Source organism: Aureobasidium melanogenum (assembly GCF_000721775.1).
Source record: "Aureobasidium melanogenum CBS 110374 unplaced genomic scaffold scaffold_25, whole genome shotgun sequence".
In the NCBI taxonomy this organism is placed as follows: Eukaryota; Fungi; Ascomycota; class Dothideomycetes; order Dothideales; family Saccotheciaceae; genus Aureobasidium; species Aureobasidium melanogenum.
The window spans coordinates 21289-37706 of record NW_024470077.1 but is presented as its reverse complement, the minus strand read 5'-3'; the positions used below and the strand labels follow the sequence as shown (position 1 = coordinate 37706).

The 16418-nt window shown below is 49.8% G+C and overlaps 6 protein-coding genes across 6 annotated transcripts; 2 read left to right on the top strand and 4 right to left on the bottom strand.

The window, feature by feature from the left end:
• Positions 1 to 1029: 1029 nt before the first annotated feature.
• M437DRAFT_56989 (uncharacterized protein) lies at positions 1030 to 2541 on the bottom strand (the record flags this gene model as incomplete). Its single annotated transcript, XM_041023141.1, has 2 exons — positions 1030 to 1936; positions 1985 to 2541. Coding segments are annotated over 2 exons (1464 nt in total), but the record flags the coding sequence as incomplete, so codon positions are not given.
• Positions 2542 to 3941: 1400 nt separating this feature from the next.
• On the top strand, positions 3942 to 4478 carry M437DRAFT_57063 (uncharacterized protein; the record flags this gene model as incomplete). The annotated part of the gene is made up of 1 exon (XM_041023157.1): positions 3942 to 4478. One exon carries the CDS (start codon positions 3942 to 3944, stop codon positions 4476 to 4478), a length of 537 nt encoding a protein of 178 aa, XP_040876355.1.
• Positions 4479 to 4636: 158 nt separating this feature from the next.
• On the bottom strand, positions 4637 to 6578 carry M437DRAFT_56741 (uncharacterized protein; the record flags this gene model as incomplete). Its single annotated transcript, XM_041023105.1, has 2 exons — positions 4637 to 6112; positions 6162 to 6578. The coding sequence occupies 2 exons, from the start codon at positions 6576 to 6578 to the stop codon at positions 4637 to 4639; spliced, it is 1893 nt and encodes a 630-aa protein (XP_040876354.1).
• A 985-nt stretch (positions 6579 to 7563) lies between these two features.
• Positions 7564 to 9114, bottom strand: M437DRAFT_87601 (Dor1-domain-containing protein; the record flags this gene model as incomplete). Its single annotated transcript, XM_041028666.1, has 1 exon — positions 7564 to 9114. The coding sequence occupies one exon, from the start codon at positions 9112 to 9114 to the stop codon at positions 7564 to 7566; it is 1551 nt and encodes a 516-aa protein (XP_040876353.1).
• A 1663-nt stretch (positions 9115 to 10777) lies between these two features.
• Positions 10778 to 12223, top strand: M437DRAFT_57068 (uncharacterized protein; the record flags this gene model as incomplete). Its single annotated transcript, XM_041023158.1, has 2 exons — positions 10778 to 11000; positions 11064 to 12223. 2 exons carry the CDS (start codon positions 10778 to 10780, stop codon positions 12221 to 12223), a joined length of 1383 nt encoding a protein of 460 aa, XP_040876352.1.
• Positions 12224 to 15437: 3214 nt separating this feature from the next.
• M437DRAFT_87599 (uncharacterized protein) lies at positions 15438 to 15894 on the bottom strand (the record flags this gene model as incomplete). The annotated part of the gene is made up of 3 exons (XM_041028665.1): positions 15438 to 15487; positions 15687 to 15803; positions 15882 to 15894. The coding sequence occupies 3 exons, from the start codon at positions 15892 to 15894 to the stop codon at positions 15438 to 15440; spliced, it is 180 nt and encodes a 59-aa protein (XP_040876351.1).
• Between the last annotated feature and the right edge of the window lie 524 nt (positions 15895 to 16418).

Genomic DNA, 16418 nt, shown 5'->3' with positions numbered 1-16418 from the left:
ACTTTGGCAATGCCCCAAGACTGTTGCGCTGTTGCACTGTTGATTTGGTATTTGTGAAACGAGGCATGATCAATGGTTAAACATGGCTGACGATCATTCACCATACGTACGCCAAGATAACGTCGATACAGCAAGGCAAGAGCAGTCATATCGACCAAGATCCGAAACCAACTCGTATTACTTTTATCTACTTCCTAATCACTGGAAGCCCAAACCGAAATCCATATCACCAAACTGCATATCGTTCATGTCCATATCTTGCATCGTCATGTCCGTTGCCATCACCCCTGCCTCTTCTCCTGCAGTGGTGAAAGCATTCTGGTATCCAAATTGATTTTTACTGTCCCATGTAGTTGCAAACAAATTGTCGCTGCTTGATGTAGTTGTCAAATTGATGAAGTCCGAGAGCTCGGTGCTCAAGTTTGTATAGTTCATTGTGCTTGATGACTGTCCAGAGAGTGGCGCATCACACATGACTGCTTGTTCGGTAAGCACAGCCATGGCGGCATTCAGCTCAGCCAACTGCTGTTGAGCTTTTTCTGGTGTAAGAGAAGAATCTAGTCCGTGCTTTTGAGCTGTTGCTGCATTCTGCTGCCGAGCGAGGTCGCCTGCACTGGCCTGAGGGGCTGGCTGAAAGCCTGCTTCTGCCAGCATGGCATCGATGTCTGCGTCAAAGCAATTGTTTGTGCCCGAGTCGTATGGCGTGTCGAGATGCAGCGGCGTCGAGCCATAGCTTTGGTAGGACGCTGGTGTAGCGAAGTTGGAGCCATATTGTGGTGTCGGCTGCGACAGAGATGACCTGCTCGAAGTGGCAGTGTTATGGGTGTTGTGTGCAGTGAGCCTCTCGGTAATCGCTGTTTGTTCTTGCATGACGTTTGAGCTGTAGAGCTCTTCTGTTGCTGGCAGACCAGCCGGTTGGTAGTCGATTGACATGCCTTGAGCAACCTGGACGCTGAAAGGGATCCTCATACCAAGATCTGTATAGATCTCGAGGTCTTCGGGAATATTCTTGCCTATACCTGAGACCTCAGTCGGAATGTAGTCGAGCGCGTGAGCTCGTTTGAACAGGTCGAGCCACTCCGGATTGTCAGCTGCAGTGTTGTCCCAAGCGTCATCGGAATCATAGAGAATGTGCCTCGCCTGGGTCTGCAACATCTCATCGGTCAAGATGACACCTTTGTCTGTCTGCTCTTTCGCGAACTTCCCAAGCCGTACAGTCAATATTTCCCAGCATGTGGTTGGCGGACCTCCGGCGTCAAGGTGTGTCTGAACCGTCATACATTTCATCGGTTGTGTGGCGGTGAATGGATTGACTGAGTTGGTTTCCATACCGATCAGATAGGGCGGCATGGCACTGCTAACAAGAGCAGCGATGGGCGGGTCCAAGCCTCGACAGCCCTTCCACTCACTCATCTTGGCTCCATCCTTGAAATGTGCAGCTAAATGATCGTTGCGCTCTGACCACACGCTGAAACGCTGACTACAGAAACCACATCTGCTGTTGATGTTAGACAAAGTTGTCTTCCAGTCTTCCATGTGTGGCAACATTTTCATGTCGTGCACAAGTCGAAGATGTTGTCGTAAGTGATCTTTACGGTAGAATGTCCGTCCCACGAATCCTTTGTCAAGGCATTGCCGGTGGTTGTGTGATTCAATGTGGTCCTTCGTTGGCTCTGGAGCACAGCAATATGCGCAGATGGTCTTGCCTGTGACAGGATCTAGTGTCTCTGGACCCAACGGACAGCATATCCATTTCTCCAAGGACAGATGCAACGTCTTCTCGTGCCTCTGCCAATCGTACTTGGTGAGGAAGGTATCCGCACAGAATGTACATTGATAAATCCTCTCCTTCTGAATGTTCTTGTCGTTAGAGGGCTTCTTGAGAGCAGGTCCAGGCATCTTTCGACGACGCCTTCGTTCTTTTCTGCCATTGAGACTGCTTCCAAAAGAGCTGTACGAGCCGAAAGAATCGCGCGAGCCCGACCATGCCGCAGATGATGCAGCAGAATTGGACGTAGATCTCTCCAAGGACGTGACAGATGCTGCTCTACGGTTCGAAGACCTCGAGTCATCGCGGCTCGAACCGAGACCCTGCCAGCCCAAGGATGATGGAGAGCTTGATTCATCCGCATAATCAGGTAGATCTCCTCTCCCCAAAGCGTCGGCAATAGCGTTGAAGGGAGCTGGTTCGTTCTGAGGAGGCGAGTGCTTCCATCGTTCAAGGGGGTTCATGTCTGACCACTTGTTAATTTCGATTTCTGTAGAACCTGGAATACCGATAGCAGCTGTTGGGGGTAGTGAAGTAGTGGTTGTGTGCGCTAGGCCATCCAAAGCAGCCTTATTCTTGACACCAACTTTGCCTCTGCGACGAGCATTTGCAAGCCAAGTATTGATCTGAGCAATTCGAAGGCCAGTTGTGCGACCTAACTGTTCTTTCTCATCCTCAGTGGGGTAAGGATTGGCTTGATGTTCATCCAGCCAATTTCTCAGCACCTTTACGGCAGCCTTCGAGAAGCGACTGTTAGACCTCTTCTCCGGCATTGACTTAAGTGATCGAGCACCAGTCAGCTTGCCCTGTTCTTGAGGACAATCCTCTCCGATGGGGTGTAAGGTGTCGATGAGACCCATGGACGACTCTCTTTCGGGTGGCTGATATGCATTGTGACTATGAGGATTGACGAAGCTACACGGTCTGAAAAGGGTATCCTTTGCACAAAGTTAGAAACCAAGAGTTTGGACTAGAGACCCGAGTACGCTACTCACACAAGCAGTACAGGTGACCTTTCCATAACTGAGGTAGCAGTTAAGCTTGCGATCTCGACAGTAGGTACAAGGTTCATCGGGCTCAATAAATTTTGGAATCCATTTCGAGAAGTTCCTGTATTCTGCTGCTTCTGTTGCCTTATCTTCAACGATCGGAACATTGTTCTCGTTGTAAAGGTCGCTAAGGTTGACATTAGAAAAGTGAAGATGAGTAAACCTGTTATCGAGCTGACCTCTCTGCGTTGTGAGAAAGACAATCTAGATCAGCGATTGCACCACTAGTTTGCATGCTACCGCCATCCGAGACGGCATTCTGGAAGTCGAAGAACTCGCCAAGATCGGCTTCTTCTTGCAAGGCTGACATGTTGTCAAGGGCGTACGATGAGAAGAAATAAATCACGACTTGTCAAGACTCATGAAAGAGGAAAGTGTAGGGCGTACGATCAGATAGATAACAGAGAGACACAAAAAAGAGTCAGATCATTGACTTTGCTTACCGTTGAGTACCTAGATGCCTGTCACCCTGTGACTCTTCTGGAGGGCGCGCCCTTCCTTTGACAACTCGGCCCTGAGCCTTGGACGATTGGTCGCTCGGTCGCTAGTTTAGCGAGCCGGCTTGGTATGGCCATATGTCCGAGTCATTCTTTCGCATTCGAAGAGATTCTCAAGATGCGATGGTTGAAAACATGAAGCTGAACAATACTCTCATACCATCTCAAGCAGAAGATATCCTCATTGATCACCGGTTGTTGTGGAATATCGGAAATCGAATAGATAAACGAGAATCACCTTCGCAAGATACTGGTCAACTGTTTTGTCCTCGAAGTGGTCACGCATCGAGTTACCACTTTAGTCTCGCCGGAGTGCTGCGGCTTCGGCGAACGCGAAACAGAACACGCAAAGTTTTGGAGCGTTAAAGTTACGATCACTACAAGGCCTGGTCTGGAAAACTGATTCTCCGGTACAAGGAACTATTCTTAGGAGATAGGATTGACTCCCTCATTGTCAATTGTAGCTGATATCTGGCGGTAACAGAGAAGAGGTTACGCTGCCACACATCAATAAATGTCATCGCGTTCTGGTCAATTCTGCTTTCAAAGGTCCATACCATCTCATCCCAGATCATGTTCTTGACCATCTGGAAACTGGTCGGTCGACCTGCATCCCTCGTCCGGCCTATGCCATCGTTGCGTCTCATCTCTTCCTCATGTGTCAACCAAGTATCAGCAGGAGAGGCTTATCTCAAACGAAAGTCGGACCCAGAAAAGTGGAAAGCGGATCTGTTACAAGGATCATTGTACAGAAAGCGTCGATACATGGAAGACTCAGAATATCGAAACAGGATACTTTCGGCAAGTCGAGCGCGACACAAAGTAAACCAGGCGACAGACGAGACATACCGCAATAAGCGAACTATGGCTTCATTAATTAGAAGATGCACATGGTTCCGTGAAGAACTACCTTGGAAGTCTCATCGTCCGGTTCTGTACACTGAAAAGCTTGTGCGTCCATGTACAAAATGCGGCGTGATGCGCAGGGATGGGTTGAAGATATGGTGGGAGTCTGTCAAATCAGAAAATCATATCTGCCACAGTTGTTATACAAAGGCAGATTGGAACGAAATGATGCCAGAAGGTTTTGAGAATTGCAGAGGGAAGAAGGATCTGATAGCACGAATGCAGAAAGTCGGTACATGGACAGAGCAAGGAAAGTGAATACAACAGAATGCATTGAGCAGCTTGGTATGAAAAGGGTATCCGCGTATAGAAAGAGAAATATGCCAGGCCAACTCTCAATTTCGAACAAAAGAGAGCACTCTGTGCAGCCATCGCTATGCAACATGACAAAAGAAAAACAACCTCTAGACTCCTCTCTATGCATCAGACAACAAGCGGATCCCTCTTCTTTGCCGCCATTTGCGAGACTGACGCCACGTATAGAGACGCCTGCAGAGCTCGTACATTACAAACACGATGGTGACGTTGATGCAGATCAACATAATCAGCTTGATAGGCGCCATATCGATGGCATTAAGTTGTGGCACAGAGCTTGTCAGAACGGCACTCCAGCCCATGTCGATCTCTCTTGACACGCCCAACATCACACCATCCTGATCGACCGCCTTGACTCGGATGTATCGAAGTAAATCAACGTCCTCGATATCAATGACAGTCTCGAAGCCGGATTTCTCGATGTCGAGTACGGTCTTCCAGTCACTTCCGGCGGAAGACAATGTACGGCTGTGTTGTAGAACCCATCCTCTGACCTCGGTGGCTCCATTCCAGCTAACGTAAACTTGACCATCAGTCGAGAGTACTGCGGTGGGGGGATCCACAGGGCGACCAGTCCAGGAAAACTTGAAAGCACGGTAAGATTGGACCTGGCCGGTACCCCATGAGTAATTAGTTGCGAAATGATTGTCGCACAAGAGAGTGCCATCTGCGCTGTACTCAGAGAAAATAGCATTGTATCCATAGCCGACGAACACCTTAGAGTCTGTCCCGTCATCCTCGGAGGGTATTACTTGTAGCGACCCTTGACTAGTTGACAGAGGGCCCTGAGGATGGTCATACGATCGAACGATTTTTGCCAAGTATCTGTCGTCCTGAATCTGGGCGTCATCACGTTGAGCGAGGTCATGCTGAGATAATGGCAGATGAGCGGAGGGATATGTGATCTCGAGTAGAAGCCCACGAGACGAGTCAAGCGTATGTTCGACATCTTCTCCACTGTTGTCGAAGAGAGTAACGAGCTGCTTCGTAATACCATCCGCCTCTTTACTGCTTCCATGGAGTGCAATGTCTTCGCGGAACAGTTCAGGGAACTCTTGGATCGAGTGTAATCGAGCATCGTGCTGCCACGCGAAATTTGTGGCGAATCCGTCGTTGAGGTCTTTGAACATGTTGCGCTTGCCGCCCAGGATCCAAATGATGTCTCCAGAAGTGCCATTGATATACGTTACGGTGTGAGTGTAGCGCGCGGAGACCAGGTAGTTGTCGAACTCGTCCTTTTCCACTGAGTTGATATGATACCAGTCAAAGGGCTCATTAAGGGTGCCTGCACCTCCTATCGACTTGAAGGTTTCGCTGATGGAATAATGATCTGATGCGCGCCACTGGAACAGAAGCTCATTAGTCTCAAGATCGATCTCTTGAAAGAGGCTGTCCCAGATGTAATGTGGATCTTCTTCCCACTCCTCGAAGTTGCGGAGCTCGCTCAAATCGTGTGGGTAGACCTCGTAGACAGTGAGCAGCGCTGTGCCTTGAGGCGTAATGACGAGGTCGTGAAGATCGGCTGTCAGACCATTTAGAGCCGAGATCTTGCGTACTTCTTGGTATCCAGTATTGAGCTGGATATGTTAGCGCGTAGTTGGTGTCGGCGTGCTGGACAGAGCATACCATGTAGTAGTCTCCAGCACCGTGGCCTCGAACTCTGTCGTCACCTTGCCAATATGTCAAATACTGATCGCCTTTGTATTGCTGCACTTTTAGGTCGTATGCCTGTCCTTCTGTACTCTTTGCCCAAATGAGTTCGCCGTAACTGTCCACGATCATTGGTCCAGGTGCTGCGATAGAGAATCCTCGAGGAGTGAAAAACACATGTCGGTCATCGTGGCACTCGGGCGAATCAATCAAAGTCCTGAATTGTGGCGAGATAAGGTCGGTGGTTTGGTATGATCGATATGGATAATAACCATAGTTCAGCTCCCATGCTTCACCATCGCTGGGGTCAAAGTATCCTTCTGCTCCAACGTCGTGGGCTAATGCGAAGCTGTGGATAATACTGGCGAATACCAGAGCATGTGATCCTTTCATCGCGAATGGTGGGGATTTGTCGCAGCTTGGCTTGCTATTTGTGATGCTTTAAGCAGGCATATATCAATGATAATTGGGCGTATTATGGCTGTTGATCAGAAGTCAAAGGCGAGTTCAAGATACCAGTACCAGACGAAGCGAATAGGCGCAAACAATAAGAAAAAGTCGAGTTACAATCAGAAAACAACAAAAGAAGGCAGGAGCTGATGATAATAGGAAGATCAGATAGGCGGATCAAGTCTTGGGTGACGAGTAGCGGCGGAGCAAGACAACTTGGCCACCCATCTAATAATGACCGCGTCACCTTGTCCTACATCCCGTGTGCCTGAGACGGGGCTGCTGAAATATCGATACCGCAGCAAATACAGTCGTCCATGGCCGCGCGGCAGACGAACGACGGACATGCGCATCCCGACTTCTTTGACCCACCTTTTCCTGGCTAAAGCTGTATGAGAGAATTGTCATCTTCAGACGATGAAACGCGTGCTACAGGGTTGGACAGGGACTTCAGGATCGATTTTCAGTCGCGACTACAGTACCAACACGTAACCCGAGAATCGAGTATCATGTTTTTTTGCGCATTTTCCTCAGCACCGCTTAGGAAGGTGGTCGGAGAGGAAAAAAGGAATGTTCTCAAGTATGACGCGGATCATGGATTGAGTTGCCCCAGCCGCTGACCCCATGCAAGCCACTCCCGCAAACACCAGCCACTCTTTCGGATCTTCATCAAACACACTGCCAAGTTCGAGGAGTTACGAGTAAACTCGGCAAGTAGCCAAGGGAGTACTTATCTCTTGCTCACTTTTGCAGGTTGATTCCGCTCGGATGTTTGCATCTGTAAAGACGATCGCTATACATACACCATCTTCACGGTACACGCTTGTTTGCTAGTTTCAAACAGATCGGCAAAGACGGCAGTGCGCCATCAAACATCATGCAAGACTGAGGAGGTGGGCAAACATGCCCGTCTGTCATCTGTGATTCTTTAACCGGGAACGGCAGAAGGCCTGCGAGATTCAAAACTAGCACTCGTCTTTCGCCCAGATCCAACACCGCTCGCTAGGATTTCCAGTCGACTAGCTTGCACTCTGTGCTTCTTCATGACTTGTACCCATTCATGTTCATCCTCGTCTACGTGCATTTTGTCGCCGGCTTCGGCCTCTTCGTCCAATTCATCTTCAAGGAGGGCCAGCATCATACCAAAGTCTGCACCTAACCTACCCAGAGAGCCTGCACAATATAATACCTGCGTGAGTAGACTGTCTCTTGACGACCTTTCTGAAATGTTCGGCATGTAAGTTCGTAAAGTCTCAGAAAGCATGTCGACCAGATGTGGTGCGAAAGTCGCAAGTGCTGATGGTGTCTTATCGTCGTCGGATTCGAAAAAGGACGTTGCTGCATCATCTGAAGCGTTCGAGGTCTGTGTTGGTGTACCAGCAGGTGATGTGAGATCTGATCCAGCCATGCCGGGTATCGGTAATGCTGAGGGAAAGATGCTTTTGTACATTGAGATAATGGCAAAGCTCTGCTCACGGAACACTTCGACGTATCTCTTCAAGTAACGTTCGGTCTGAGCGCCTCCCATCCAGGCTTCCTGGCGGGCACTGTGCTCTGATCGTCGACTTGTCTCTTGATCCGCGAGATCTTTCAGAGGGTCTAGTGCTTCGAGCGTCCGCCGTAGTGTGCCCAGCCTACACACCAAGAAGAGCGCACCCAATGATCCTTCTCCTGTGGCAGCCCCCAAAGATCTTCCCCTTGTTTGTCCATTCACACTGCTGTAGGTGTCGTCGGCAAGTTCAGGAGCGACACGTCGCAGCCAACCAATCATCCTCATTGCACCAGCAAGTTTGAGTGATGGATTCTGTAGACCATTGATCAAGACGGTTATGAGATTTTGGATTTCGTCATCAGCCTGTCGCGAAATATCTCCTACCAGATTGGAGTCCGGATACAATATTCTCAGTCGTTTGACATGTGCATGCAAATCGAGAGCAGAAGCATAACCAGAAGCAGCTGCGCCTCCAGTGCCTTGAGTAACAGCGGCTGACGAGGAGCTGATAGCAGTAGATAACAGTGTTGGTAGCTCCATGACATCGCTGACTCTATCCACGTTTCTGCTTAGCAGCATAGCTCTCTTCCTCCTGTCAAGTACGGCATTGTCCGTGTTTCTGTCGTACTTGGTCGCAAAGTGTGTAGCAGCCGACTCGAGGTTCGGCAACGCATCTTCCAGCTCTTGTGATTGCGTGTAAAGCGAGGGAAGAAGGGTAGAAAGATTCGAGAGGTGATCGGTTGCAGTAATTACGGAACGATGCGAGCGCTTGGATAGTGCCTGCAACGAGCGTAGACTCGATTGAGTTGCCGAGTTGAGGTATGCAGGTTCGGTCGTAGTCAAGGGTTGTAGAGAAAGGGTGGGTAGGCGGGCGAGATAGGCGCTTGTTGTAGGGTCATTAGGCAAAGGTATCGACTCGCGTGTCGTGGACGCTGGTGTAGGCCGGTCAAAGTAGGGTGCAAGAAGTTCGTATAGCGGGTCGGCCATGATGGGTCAATTCTAGTCGCGTAGGACCAGATTATCAGGTGTTCGTAATCTAGCCAGATCTACCGCATTGGAGTGTATATGTTGGTGGTACTGTTTATTGTTTAATAGGGACTATCAAAGAGACTCGGAGGTGACGCGGAGTTGTGCCTGCCAAGCCAACAGCTGTCTTCCTCCCAAAGCACCACCATACTCCTTTGACTTTGACCTCAACTGCTCATCTGCACATCAACCATCGCCAGTCTCATCAGGCAGGCTTGGAGGTTCTATGCTCGTTCGTATGGACGGCGAAGTGCAGTGTGTCTTCGAATGATGGGCGACGTGCAGGGCAACTTGAGGGTTTTGGAAGCAGTTGTAGATGCATTCATGCTCTAGAAATGCCAGCAACATGTTCACGCATGAGCCACAATGATACCTGTAGAGTTTTCACATGTCAGCAAAATCGAATCGAGGTAGGTGCACGCTGATGGCTTCTTGCACGGCGAGGCAGTGAGCAGAAGGGCATTGCTGGGCAGCTGCAGTAGCTCCTTCCCTTCGAGAGCTCCTTCTCAGCAAGTGACGGCAGACTCTCATGTCTCTCAACGCTCTCTCGTTCTTTCTCTTCCATTTTCCATCTCCCATCTTACTTCCTCTTCTCTCTCATCCTCCACACCATATTTCCTTGATCACGTTGCCTGCTCTTCTGAAGGTCGACAATCTCCGACCACAGCCATGCCCGAGTCAAGCCAGCCAAGAAGGCAGAGCCGTCTTAACCATATGGAGAGAGCCGTCTCGCCTGATGGCTCGTTCTCCGACAACATGCCCGAATCGTCCTATCACGAGATCGTGAAGACTACCAGTGTCCCCACAAAGACTGGCACAGAGGTGACTATTCGCCCTCATGCTCAGTCAGATACTCGCGTTCCCACGAGCGCACCCAGTAGTAGGCCCAGCAGCAGAGGCGGCGAACTTGATCAGGATGCTATTGAAATCATCCAGAAGAATTCTGCTACGCCCTCTACAGAAGAGCTTGACATCCCGACAAGACCCATCTTGAAGCGTCTAACGGAGCCTGAGTCCGTCGAGTATGGTTTTGCTTTCGGAAAGGCCCAGGCGTCTCGGAACAATCTTTCGGGCGTGCAGTCAGTCTCGTCGAGCCAGTCAAGTAACGCTGTTCTCTCTTCCTCGTTCGAAAAGTCAAACCAAGAACACCAAATATCAGCACGCAGTGTCCAAAAGGAATCCCCGATTGTTTCAAATCCAAAAGGTCTTGGCAGAATCTTCTCTTGGTTGGGTTCTCAGCTGACCTTGAACCTTGAAGCTCCTGCCGCATACCAGAAAGCTGTGCAGCCAATTGGTTCACCGCTATCTCAGATTACCACTGTCGACGAGAGCTCGAAAGCTCCCTCGACCCCTCATGCACGACAAAACATTCCACGGCGTGCAGAGCACTCGCACATGCACGGCCAAAGGCAGCTCAAACGCAAGAGGTGGGTGCTGTCTTTCGAGATGAACATCTGCACTTGCTGACTTTGATCACAGTTCTGCTCCTCGCGATGCACCAACTGGTCGACCTCACGACAAAGCTATGGTTTTGCAAAAATCGCTTTGTGAGCAAACTACGCCTCCTGTCAGATTTCGCTCGCCAACAGGACTGCTTCCGTCCCACATCGGTCCTGGCAAGGATATGGAAGTCGTTTCCGAGGCGTCGCCAGACACTGAAGATATCTTCACGGTCACTGAACCAGCCAGTCGCATCGGACCAAACTCCACTGAACATGCTGAGCAGCGAGATGTGAACGTCGAGGAAGATGTTTCTGTCCTACCCAAGGCCTCACACACTGATTCTGTCGATATGTCGATGCAAGACTCTACTACACAGGACGCCTTGCTCGAGAGCAACGATGACAGTCTAGTCTCGAAGCAGCTTACTCATGAAAAGTCTCATGGTGATCACCACATCAGCCTGGAAGAACAGCTTTCGGTTCAGGCTCAGCCTTCAGACGACGATCAGCGTTCCAGTGAAGAGCAGCACTCGATTCCTGAGCAGCATTTATCCGAGGACCAGCATTTAGTCGACGAAAACCATCCTATCGAAGACATCCAACTTGCAAAGGTGAAACAAGCAGTTACTCCTGAGCTACGTGTTGAAGTTGCTCAGGATACGCTATCATCCAACGCACATCGCAGTGGGCAGCACCCTCCAAATTTGGAAGGCACTATGCTATCTTCCCTTGTGGATGTACACCAATCTACTCGTGAGGTTTCCAATCGTCCCTGTCTGCCGAGAGTCACCAAGAACAGGAGAAAGCCGTCACAAACTGGCCTCACGGAACGGACCACAATGGTCAATCCCAAGTCCAGTTTCTCATCATACACGGCTGCACAGCTGTACCAGCTTGCCGATCACTTGAAAGATCAAGAGCGGTTGCAGGAGAAGCAGGATTGGGTGAAAAGTCTTGCAGCCAAGCAGGCCGAGCTGGAGAAATCCGACCGGCACAGAGCGAGCCTCCAAACTGAATGCTCGAAGCTCAAAGCCCGTCTTCAAAAGTACTCCAAGGTCTCTGAGCATCTAGTGACCATGGTAAAAGCTTACAATGGCATCGGTCATGATATCAGGAGTCTCCAAAAGAGCAAGGCCAAGTACGACAGCGATCTCAGAGAGCTCAAATCTCAAATTCACACCAATCTGAATACAGCCACTAACGCTCAAGAACATATCACAAAGCTTGAGGAATGGAAGGCCAACAGTTTGAGCCTCATCAGGGAGTGCAAGTCATCTATTGCGGCCCAGACAATGGAGAAGTCTGATCTTGAAAGACGCCTTCGGGAAACCTCCGAGTCACTCGTTCGGGAGAAGCAGCGCCACGACGCTTTTGACAAACATCTTCAGGCCTGCCACGCCGAGAGAAATTCCACTGAGAAGATGCTCAATGAATGCGTCAGCAAGATCAGCGAGCACTTGGGCGAATTCAGAACTTACATCGAGCAAGGCACTTCTTCCAGTGAAACGTCTGGCGAGCTTCTCGAACTGCTGAAGAAAGGGAGCGCAAGTATATCTGAACAACTTCGTTCTGCTGGAACGAACATGAATGCGTTGAAGACATCGGTGATACAGCTGTCCTCTGGGTAAGTGTGCTCCCATTATCACTCATACTCTATGCTAACAGATGCTAGTATCCAGAAGCACGTCAGAGACGTGGAAAGCGCCAACAGTTTCAACTCTAGAACTCGTACGAAAGCCGAGAACAAGGTCGTGACAGCTCTTGACAACATCAAGTCGCAATTCAAGATTTGGGAAGAGATATCAGAAAAAAATTCTGCCTTACGAGAGCAGGTAGCCGAAGTGCGACAGAATCTGGATACGAGCAAGGAGAAGATCACAAAGCTTGAAGAAGACCTGACCAACAAGAACAACGCCGAAGCAGGACTCAAGCAAAGGATTGACGAACTACAGTCTTCTCAAACCGCCCTTGAATCGGCCAGAGCCGCTGCAGAAGCCGACAAAGCCAAGTTGCTGGAACTCGCCACCTCTGAGAGTAATTTGAAGCAAGAGCTCGATAAGCTGAAGAGTGAGAAGGCTGAAAACATGGCCACCATTGCTTCCATGGCAGAGCAGAAGACTACCTTACAACGTGAGAAGGGAGATCTGCAGGTGAGCTAAAACGTGGAAAAGCAACTGTGAACTATGCACTAACAATCGTTCAGAGCCAGATCGGCGAGCTGGCTAAGCAAGTCGAAGATGCGAAGAACGCAGTCCCTGACTTTGGCCCAGAGGAGGCCAGAATTAAGGCCAATGTGAGCGACTTGTCCTTGTTTTGTTGATCGTGTGCCCGCTGACACTAGAAAGGCCAAAAAACAACACGATGACGAAGTCCGCAGGCTTTGCAGGGAATTTGGCCGTGAAAAATTCCTACTCGAGAAGAAAAAAGAGGAGGTCGAACGCGAACTTACGGCCAGGGATAACACTCTCAAAGATCTGGAGTCTCAATTCGATCGCCTGAAGCAAGAATATGGCAATCGCAGTCCTGCTGCCTGGTCAGAAGATTTGAAGCAGAAGGATGCAAGTATTCAGCGTCTCGTCAACGAAATTTCTGAGTCAGGTCGTCGCCTGGAGAAGCTGCAGCGAGATCACGATCAGACTCGCCAGTCTACAGAAGATTCTTTGCGCAAGGGAGCTCAAGATGTGCAGGATCGCGATCGCCAGATTGAGGATCTGAACAGAATGATCACTGTCGCGCAGGATGAGATCAAGTCTCTCAAGCAAGGACGTGAAGAAGCCAAACGCTCCCATGAGACGACTGTCAAGGCCATGGAGGAGGATGCATCTCGCATGTCTCAAAATGCTCAGACCCAGCTGAAAGCGAAGGAAGCTGGTTTGACAGAAGTCAACTCCGCCAAACGTGCTCTTGAAACCAGACTAGAGAATCTCGAGAAAAAGTCTGGCAATGAGGCTGAGCAACGACAGAAAGAAATTTCCAGTCTACGACTAAGCTTAGAGGCTGCCAACAGTCGTCTGAAAGAGATGGATGAACGCCATACTCAGCAGCAAGAGGTGATTCGCCAGAAAGACTCTGATGCTGAGAAGCTGAAGCAAGACATCGAGAAATTGAAGCGGGATCATGCCCACGCTGCTGCAGCTACCACAGAGATCCCCGACTCCCAGCCACAGGAAGATCTTCAAGATCAAACATCTACTCCAGCTGCCAAGAAAGTCAGAAGAGCGGTCAACAGAAACGTACGTTCGGTCTCGAAGTCTACTAGCTCTACTACATCTACAGGCATGACTCAGCCTACAAGCGATGCTCTTCAGAGCTCGCAGCTTAGAAGCAACGGTGCATCCATCTTCGGGCCTTTCAGCGAGCCAAGGGGAAACGGCCACATCGTTCGTCCAAGCAATCCTCCACAGGAGGAGGAGGAGATGCTGGATCTGGACAACTCACGCTTGCAAGTTCCAAAAGCGACCTCGAGGCCTGCCAGCTCACAATCAGAGGCACAGAGAGCCTTCAGTCTTGGTTCCCAAGAGGTCTTGGATGCCGAAGGAGTGAGATTCAGAAGCCAGAACGTTCAATCACAGGCACAGACGCAACCTCAGTCTCCCAATCGTGTCTCGTCATCCTCATCCTTGAGTGAGGTCCTAGACTTTGACACGATCAGAGATCAGCCACAGTATCCATGGGAAGAAACGCAGAGCCAAGATCGCACACAGGTCTCCCAGCAGCAAACCCAGGGTGTCGAATCACAAACGCAGCAGCAGTCGCTGGATCTAAGCAACTTTGACGACTTGGCTGTGGCCTCACATGCATTCGAAACACCCATGAAGACAGGCGGCAAGAACTTACAAGGTGTGGGCAAGAAGCTGACACCTAGACTGGAGAGCCAGCCCAAGCAGAGTAGACCTGGAGCTCTACAGTCCGTCGCGATTTCGAAAGCTCCCAAAGGACCAGCAGTAGCCTCCCAATCGCAGAAGAAAGTGTCAGCACTGAGCAGTGGACCTCACAATTTCAAGGCTGGCGGCAAGGGCAAGGGCAAACGTGTCACTTATGACGTTTCAGATGCCGAAGACAGCGATGTGTACTCGCCTCCCAGTAGCTCAGTCCGTGGTAGTCGCAGTCCTCAAAAGCGATCTGCCTCCCAGAGCTCCAAGGTCAACAAGAGACAGCGCACTGAGAATGCAACTCCTGCTCCAGCTACATCCGGCCAACGCGGCGTCACCGCAACTCCTCGTCGCTCTCAGTCGACGACTGTAACACCAGGTCCTCAGAGACGCCGCTCTAGCAGAAACAGTAAGTAGATGATGTCTTATTTGCGCATGACACATCTGACAAGGATATGCAGACAAGGAGCAGAACATGATGAACCGCTTCAATGATGAGATCAGCAGCCCACACGCCCGACGTTGATAGTGCGGTGAGATCGATGATGAGAGACGAGGGAAGTTTGCTCCGGAATGAACAAGCAGCATTATTGACAGTATGATTTGGGGAATCGCCCGAGATGGATGGTAATCACTTTGGGGCAAAGGTATCGCTCGTGAATAGCCGGAGACGGAAAGTAATTGCTCAAGAACAGAGACTTCGACGGGAAAAATTGTATGAGTTATGATACATTTTGTACATGGCCCCCCGATGTGGGTTGGCATCGTTTTGCTGCTAAGATCGAGTCCCAAAAAAACGCCTGATCCATGCTCTTCCTTGACTCCATAAAGACAATGACCCTGGTATCCTCGAAAGTCGGAATATGACGGCTGTATGATCGATCGAACGCGGTAACGGTATGTGGACGTTTCCGTACGAAGGAGCTGTCAGGTATAGCAACCAGTTTTTTCATCCGTGCCGTTGATGCGATTACTTTGAACCACCACGCTTTGCCTCGAGGAAGAGAACCTTCTTCTTGACTGTATGTCGCAAAACCCAAGTCAGCGATTGTTCTCTTCTTCCATCTCGTATGTTTGCGATCTGCACATGAGTGCCACTGTGCCGTTGCCTTCTCTTTTTTCAATTCCTCTCGTCTCGTTCTCGTTGGGCCCTCCTCGTTCTGTCGCATCGCTCACATCGCATCCAGGAAACTCGGGCGTAAGGAGCAAAAAAACGTACCGACAGGATCGTACTTGAGCATACTCAAGGGTCTGTGTTGACGCGGGCGCACGAGGGTCTTGTAGTAGCCGGTCAAGGCCATGGAGATGAGGCGCACGGCGATGGTGCGTGACTTTGCTGTCATTTCAAATCATGTCAGTTACCGCTTTGATACAGGAAATCGAATATAGAAGCAATTGCAAGGATGTGTAGTACCTTTCTTGGCCATTGTGCTGGGTCGATATCTACTTGGACAACTTTTTGACGTGGTGGTTCATTGAAGATGCGAATCATGGAGGAGAGATGGTCTGTGCGGTTGGTCTTGGCGGGGGTGGGTGAGGGAGGAAGTCCAGGTCTTCCCTTTCGATGTTGCAAAAGGTCATTGAAGAGCACTGTATAACGTAGCAAATATGTTTGAATCGGGGAGAAAACAATTCATCTTAGAAACTTCGATTGTGAATTTAATAGCGCCTTTTCCTCCTCTTTTCCAGCCGCCCCCCATTCATAAATATTAGATTCAGAACAACATGATGGACTCGCAACAAACCAAGAACAATCAACACGCAGAGGTCACTTGTGACCTTTTTGGGTATAACCAAATGCGAGAAAAACAAACAATGGTGGTAGATTGACCTCTAGGTGTACAACATAATGATGCGCTGTAACATAGAATAATGCAAATGATGCAAGAGGTTTGAGAATAGTAGATATCTCAGAACCAGTAATGATATTAGGGAGCAGCAGAGGAAGATC